At 37.7% G+C, this 8,238-nt stretch overlaps 1 protein-coding gene across 1 annotated transcript; it reads left to right on the forward strand.

The window, feature by feature from the left end:
• The first annotated feature begins 906 nt into the window (after positions 1-906).
• LOC150053225 (olfactory receptor 5P76-like) lies at positions 907-4,419 on the forward strand. The gene is made up of 2 exons (XM_090348973.1): positions 907-1,839; positions 4,387-4,419. Exons 1-2 carry the CDS (start codon positions 907-909, stop codon positions 4,417-4,419), a joined length of 966 nt encoding a protein of 321 aa, XP_090205099.1.
• The last annotated feature ends 3,819 nt before the right edge of the window (positions 4,420-8,238 follow it).

The raw sequence follows: 8,238 nt of genomic DNA on the forward strand, positions 1-8,238 counted from the left end.
TTGAGACACAGCATCACTTCCGGCTTTTCTTCATGCATGCTAAATAAGCACTGTACCACTAGGCCAAACTCCCAGCCAATATTGTCTTTCTTTTTCTTTTTTTGCCCCAAGATACTCTTGTCTCTGCTTATCCCAAAAAGCTAGAAGTATAGCTATGGCTCAATTGTTAGAGCCTTGAGTATAAAAAGGACAGGGACAGTGCTCAGGATTAGCATACATGTGAAAAGAAATACCATTTTTGGAACATATAATAAACTACATGTGTAACACACAGTTCAATAGGTATGTAAGTTTTAGTTGGCTGTTAAGAATTTGGCAAGCACTGCCTAGCATGCACAAAGACCGGGGTTTGATTCCTTGGTTCCACATACATTCATCCCCCCCAAAAAGCCGGAAGTGATGCTGAGGCTCAAGTGGTAGAGCTCTAGCCTTGAGAAAGTCCAAGGACAGTGCTCAGGCGCTGAGCTCAAGCCCAGGACTGGAAAAAAAAAAAAGAATTTGGCAAGCACATATGTATGCATATGTATGTATATTTATCCAGTATGTAAATATATATTAACTGCTTTCTGAGCTATCCTTGCAATAACCTATTTATGTTATTTTGTAATATTATAGTCTGTCCTCCATTTGGTTTTCTTCATCCATTTTGAATATTTATCTTCCTTTAGAACCACATATTATGTAGATTTAAGAAGATGTAAATATGAAAGGAAAGAAATTATAGGATAGAAATTTGAGGGTGATTTTGTTAAAATCAAGTTTTAAATTATAGATGTGAATGTATACTGGGTACTTGAATATGGTTCTGATAGCATATGCAATAAGAAAAATGAAATCATTGTGTTTATAAATTTTTGATGTAATCTATTTATCCTAGAATTGTTCTGGCAGCAGCTCCATGGTCTGATGGATTCCCTGGGGGATGGGAACCACACTGCAGTGACAGAGTTCATTCTGGTGGGCTTAACTCATGATCCAGTCCTTCGAGTCTTCCTCTTCATCATCATCCTCTGCATCTACCTGGTGACCATATGTGGAAATCTCTGCACAATCCTGCTCATCAGAGTCTCCACTCAGCTCCACCACCCCATGTACTTTTTCCTCAGCCATTTAGCTTTTGCTGACATGATCTTTTCATCCTCTGTCACACCCAACATGCTGGTTAACTTCCTGGTGGACAAAAACAGGATTTCCTACCATGGATGTGGCATTCAGCTGGATACAGCAGTTTTCTTTGGGGCAGTTGAGTGCTTTCTTCTGGCTGCCATGGCCTATGATCGCTTTGTGGCCATCTGCAACCCACTGCTCTATTCAACCAAAATGTCCACACAAGTCTGTGTGCAGTTACTTATAGTGGCTTACACCAGTGGTTGTTTTAATGCTTCATCCTTTACTGTTTCTTTCTTTTCTTTAGTGTTCTGTGGACACAATACTGTCAATCATTTCTTCTGTGATTTTGCTCCTCTACGTGAGGTTGCCTGTTCTGAAGACAGTGTCCTCATACTTCTTTCCACATGTACTGCTGGCTTTATCCTCTTGTTTACAGTGATTGTGATAGCCGTGTCCTACATCTACATCCTCATCACCATCCTGAAGATGCGCTCCACCGAGGGCCGCCACAAGGCCTTCTCCACCTGCACCTCCCACCTCACAGCAGTTGCCCTCTTCTATGGCACAGTTATGTTTATTTATATGATGCCCAAGTCTAGTTACTCCACTGATCAGAACAAGGTGATATCTGTGTTCTACATGGTGGTGATCCCCATGTTGAACCCCCTCATCTATAGCCTCAGGAATAATGAGATAAAGGGGGCTCTAAAGAGACAGGTGAGGAGGAAAGTGTTTCCTTAATGAGACATTAATTTGTACATGTTCTTATCGCAAGGGCATTCCATATATGTCATATGAAAAGGAAGCTGTTTATCTGGTTATCATCATTCTCATAGTTATCCTTGAGTAGTCATTTAGTGGAGCTACCATTGAATAATGCTGTCCATAAATATAATATGTCTCATTCAATATCATCCTGAATATCTGTTTTAATAACTGTCCATTAGTGAATGTGATGAGTTTTCAGTTAATACAGGGGTTAAGTGTTTGAGTTGCTCAATGAGAGTGAAAGGTATGACTCATATCCACAAGGATATGTGTCTAGAAACCCTGTATTTACAATCAGGATCATAAGTTGTGTTACATTAGACAAAACTGTATTCATACCTTAAAATTTTTTTTTCAGAGCCAGGAGTGTGGTGTAATTGTAGAATGGTTGCCTAGCATGCACAAAACCCTGGGTTAGATTTCTTGGTACCACAACAAAGAAAAAGCCCGGCTCAAATGGTTGAGCAGTAGGCTTGAAAGAGTCCAACGACAGTGCCAGGGCCTGAGTTCAAGCCCAGGACTGGCAAAAAAATAAGGAATCATGAAATTTTTTTTTCAATGTCATGTCTTAGTGAAGTTGGACCTTGCTGTGACTTGGTTCTTAAATATTGTCAAAGATTGGTATTTATTAAATTGTTGGTCCCCAATACCATGCTATTTGGAGATGGTGGAAACATCAAGAGATTGAGTCTAGTGAGGGGTATTTCATGGGGAAAGGTACCCCAATATCTGCCTTTCCTGTTTAGTTTTCTGACCATCATGTTTATAGCTTTACTCTTTCATGTGTGGCAGCATACTGTGTTATCAAGAGACACAGTAAGGCAGCCATTTCATGACTTACTGAAACTTCCAAAATTATGTACCCAAGCAAATCTTATATGCATAGCATTTCATATATCAGTTGCTTTTCTTTTGACAGTAACAGAACGTTTACTAAACTTTATCTTAAGCTCTATTTATTTCATCATCAGATTATTGTTACCATTCCTTGTAGAAGTTGGAGTCATAGTGCATTGAATCTGTAAATCAACTTTTGGAGAATAGAATTTTGCTTTAATGATTGTGGGTTTTCCAGTTTTTTATATGGTATTGAGAATAGTATCTCTTTCTACTTAAACTGGTTTACTTTATCTTTAAATATTTTAGTAAATACATCTTGCCTTGTATTCAGAAATGTATTTCCAAATATTTTGACACACTTTAAATTCACTTTTATTACACTTCAAACACATTTTATACTCATTGAATAGTTACTAGCATATAAATATGATTTTTGAATATATTTTTTATCCTCTTGTCTTTCTGGTTGCATATGTCTGCCTGTCTGTCTGTATGTATGTATGTACATATGTCTGTATTTTATAAATTTCTTAGAACTTATTGGGGAGAACTAGTTAGAAATGGAGAATTTTCGTTATTGTTTTATCTCTGGTTTTACATTTGTTTCCATTACCTTATTCATTAACTGAGACTTCAGTATAACTTTGCATAAATTGCATTGTTGCTGATGGCTTCCCAGAAGTTTAAACATTCAGAGGGGGGAAGAATGAAACTGGAGCCTTTGTGAGTAATAGAAAATGGTATTTAGCTGGGATCTCAATTCTTCAGCATAAGTCTTTTGAGCTCTCTAAGTTCTGTTCTTTCCTCAGAAAAATGAAGATAATGAAAGCACTTAAAACTTTGCTGGGTAAAATATCTAGCATAGGAGTTGATAATGTCAGCTCTGAAGGAATATTGGTTCTTACATAAATAGTGATTATAAACCCATAGCCTCAAATGGTCCTTCAGGAATTTAGATTCTTTGATGAGGAGTAGTGAAGGAACAGGGGTCAACCAGTGTTCAGGTGGAGGTTCTGCTTTCTACCACAATCTTCATACTCAACACAGCAAGTATTTTTTTAAATAACGCAATTCATGTGTCCCTAGGTCTGACACTTTCTTATCTGGAAGGTTAAATTTGTACAGGTTTCTCAATTTTGTACAACTATCATTGATGTTTTTCCTCCTGATATTATGCATGCCTTGATTCGTTTTGTTATTCACAGTGGAGTTTTACATGGAATTCTTTCTACCTTTTACAAATCACAGCATATCTTACTGAGACCACTTCAAGACATTCAGCAAGAAACACATATTAAATTAAGGTTAACAATTTATGCCTGAAAATAAGTATGATTTCTTACTGGTTAGTCTTAAATTCTATTTGTAAGTAATATTTATCTATAAGACAATTGTTATTATATGACCTTAAATAGGTATGAACATTTGTATGGGAACAAAAGAACAAACTGATTGTAAGAGAAACTGAGAAATTCGAGTTTTGGTGGCACTGGCATTTGAACTCATGCATGCTAGTCTGGTGCATTATCAGTTCTTCTATCTCTTGTCCTTTGTTGGCTATTTTTCACACAGGGTCTTTGAGAGGGTTGAGAGCTAGCTCTGTTTTAGTTGTCATGGCATGTGATCCATTTGTGGCCATCTGCAATTTACTGCTGTATTTAAACAAAGATTTTTTACAAGTCTGTATCCAGCTATTTGTAGTAATTTCTATAGGTAGTTTCCTGAAAGTGTCTCCATTTATCCTTACCTTCTTCACTTTAGTTTTCAAATAGCATCTGGATAGGACCAAGGGTATTAATTTTTTTCTTTTTGGAGAGGGCGATGGGCATCAAAGGTATTTATTAGTGATCAAAATCAGTAATTAAGTTAGGATATGTGAGAATAGTAATAGGCCTCAAACAGCCTGATGGGAAACTTATGTAAGAAATGTGTACCAGGACTGGGAGTGTGGCCTAGCAGTAGAGTGCTTGCCTACCATGCACAAAGTCCTGGGTTTGATTCCTTGGTAGAACATACACAGAAAAGGGTGAGAATGGAGCTGTGACTCAAGTGGTAGAGTGCTAGTCTAGAGAAAGTTCAAGGACAGTGCCCAGGACCTGAGTTCAAACCCCAGAACTGGCAAAAGGAATATGCACCTTAGCAATTCTGTCTAGCCACATAATCAATGTGTCTTAGGCTGTGGCCCCTCCCTTCCATTCATGGGATGGGGTTGGCCAAGGGAAGTCTAAGCCTGGGTGAGTCAGCAACTTTGCCACTGAAACCGAATTTGCACTGACTGTCTGAAGATCCATGCATGCAATTCGGAATATTGACTCCTTTGGAGATGGCCACAGGGTGTATCTCCACATCCATCACAGACATGGTGGTCTACCCTGATAAAAGACTTCTTGTCTTTAGAAGGAATGTAAAATTAATGAAGTCCTTTCTCTACAGGATATTGAAAGATCAAGTCCTTTATTCAGCATATTATTCTGATGACCTGGATTTTACCCAAATACCTTGGGTAAGCTCTGCTTGGGATGTGTTATGTAGCCTTGTACATTCATGGATTGTATACAATGTATTTTGAAGAAATTCTGCTTGTTTCCCATTCTTTAAATGACCATATGCACCTGGGGTCTGGCTCTTCAACTCACCCAGTGACCCATTCCAAGACACAGGGCGCTTTGCTCCCCTCTTGAATCATGTCTCACCCTGCCTCTTTCCAGGGAATATCACTGACCTTCCATGCTGTGAAAATAGAGCTTTCAAGAGAGAGCTTCCTATTCTCTCACCAGGCCTGCCCTTACTCCCTGGGACTCTGCATCTTTTCTGTGTAACTTTACCATGTCCCGCCTCTCTCTTTCTGTCCAAATCTCTATATTGTTATTTAAATGAGATGTACAGAGGAGTTACTGTTCTGTAAGTCATGTCATCTGTCCACCTTCTTTTGGGCAATGTCATCCAGCTTTCATCTTTTCATGTGTTCATTTTGTTCTTTCAGATACACAAGTGCTATGCTGAGTGACTGGTAATATATTGAGTGTTCTAGGCTAATAGTTGAACAAATGATAGTGAAAACTGAAATTTCAGTTCTAGTATAGGATCTATACATTAAAACATTAAAACAATCATATAGACCTTGAGCTGAGAATGAGTTCTGTGCAGAAAGAATAAACAAAGCCAGGTGTTGATGGTCAGCTTGCTGTTCAGGAACAGGGTGCTCACGACAGGTTTTTATGGTCACGTAGCTCCTGAGCAAGGATGTAGGAGGTGAGGTAACTTCATGATAAGTAGGTATTAACTAAGTATGGCTAGGTGAGGCTATTATTCCAACTCTGTGCACAGAATTTACCTTTGAGAGTTCTGTTCTAACACTAGAGGTGGAAATTTTAGTGACTCATTGGAAAGTGTAACAAAATATTAAATATACATTGGTATCAATGTATGTGAATTAACGCACCTTCTATCTGGCAAATATCATGTAACCCTTTTACTAATTACAATAACCCCCCCCCAAAAAAATTAAATATATAGCTTTTTTTTAAATCCTTCGGTTTTTAAAATCCTGAGGGCCTGGGCCCTGTCCCCACATTTGTTAAAGTTAATGTACTACTACTTGAGCCACAGCTTCATTTCTGGCTTTTTGGTATTTAGTTGGAGATGAGAGTCTCAGAGACTTTTCTGGTCAGCAGGACTTTGAAGCAAAATCCTTTAGATCTCAGCATACAAAGTAGGAATACAGATGGGCATGTGCCACTGGTGCCCAGAATACATGTCCTAAATAGCAAATGAGTGCTTAATAAGGAATTGCTTCATCAGATAGTATGAGAACCCAGAAAATATACCTAAAATAAAAACATTCCCTATGACGATGGAATTGAAGAAGCTAAAAGAAAATGTTATAAAGGAGGGCTATGGATTTTATGTTCTTTTCATATAATAGGGAATACAGCAACAAGTAGAGTCCTGTCTGGTTAATACTTCTCAGCTATATCCTGAGAATGAAGGTGTAGAGCAAGGAAAGTGTGAAGAAACAGATGAGAAAAGAAACATGTGGAAATATTCAACATTCCTGGCCATAAAAGGAAATGAAAATCAAAACAACTCTGAGATTCTATGTCATCCTACTTAGATTGATTTACATTAACAAATAAATGGTGGTTGATATGTGGGAAAAAGAAACCCTGCTGTACTGGGGGAGTGATTGTAAACTAGCACAAGCACTTTGGACAGCAGTCTAGATGTTCCTCAAGAAACTAAACAATAAGTTTTCCCTATGGCCTAGTCATACCAGTCCTGGGCATCTACCTAGAACCTCATAAGCTGGGATATTATAAAATCCTAATACATTTATGGTCTTTGCTTCAGAATTCACAATAGACATGTTGTGGAAACAGCCCAAATGTCTACAATAAATGAATACCTGTGTAAAACAGGTATTTCAGAAATATTTCTAGGGAAATGCACCTCATGCTACATGAGGTGAGCCAAACTCAGAGAAACAAAGGCTCATGATTTTTCTAACATGTGGAAGCTAGATCTTTAATATGCTGGGATGTTATGTATGAACTATTCAGGACTCTATTCACACCCAGTGAGACCAAAGGAGATACTCTTTTGGAAGCAATACAAAAGTGCGAAACCTACACCCCTCTAATCATATAAAATATTATTTATCAAAATGAATTGTAGAAAATGGAAACACGAGAAATTTTCTTTGTTGTTTCTTTTTTTCTTTTTGTCTTGTTTCTTCACTTACCTATTTTTGGGATGATAAGAGCGGACAGAAATGGAAGGCAAAGGGTGAACAAAGGCAACAGTGATAGTCACTAGACCACTGTGAGGAAAATGAACTGCACAACTTTTAAGTGAGGATGGGAAAAGAAAACTGGGAGACAATGAATGACATTATCCAAAAAGAAATGTACTGTTACCTGGCTTATGTAACTGTGCCTCTCTACCTCACTTTATAAAAGCACAAAAATGATTTTTAAAAAGATGATAAAAAGTGTAAGCCTTGAGACTCATGTGGGTTGATCAAGAAACAAGATTATCTCAGGGTGACTCAATATGCAAACAGGTTATGAATACTTCCCCTAGTTTGTTGAAACACTGTGATAATTACAAGCAGAAAACATGATACACACAGGAGCAAAGGGAAGCAACAACCGAGATATTGAAGCTTTAACTTAAGGAATTTTTAAATTTGTTATTACGGACCCTAATATTAATTGGATTAAAGAGGAAAAGAATGGTTGAAACTATATGTTAGTCTCTGATACCTAATTTTTAGGAGGTTGTTAGCATCCTGTATGCTGCTTTTGGGGGCTCAAAAGCTATGACCATGCCCCACAATGCCTATTACTACAAATGTCCTTTGGAATACTAGGAGAAAAAGAGACAGGAAATCAAGGGGCTCATGAACAACCATATGGAATGGTGAAAGATAATGCTAGGTTTAATACATTAAGTTTAGCACTATGTCTTAGTCATATATATCAAGATATTTATGATTCCTATGAGTCTATGAGGGTATTT

Source organism: Megascapheus bottae, chromosome 16 (assembly GCF_031878675.1).
Source record: "Megascapheus bottae isolate mThoBot1 chromosome 16, mThoBot2.hap1, whole genome shotgun sequence".
Taxonomy (NCBI): Eukaryota; Metazoa; Chordata; class Mammalia; order Rodentia; family Geomyidae; genus Megascapheus; species Megascapheus bottae.

Excerpts from the sequence above, each read along its gene's own strand:
- LOC150053225 (XM_090348973.1), top strand. The coding sequence starts at position 907 with ATGGATTCCCTGGGGGATGGGAACCACACTGCAGTGACAGAGTTCATT. Across the intron at positions 1,840-4,386 it reads AGAGACAGGTGAGGAGGAAA|ATTTTTTACAAGTCTGTATC; the intron begins GTGTTTCCTTAA and ends ATTTAAACAAAG.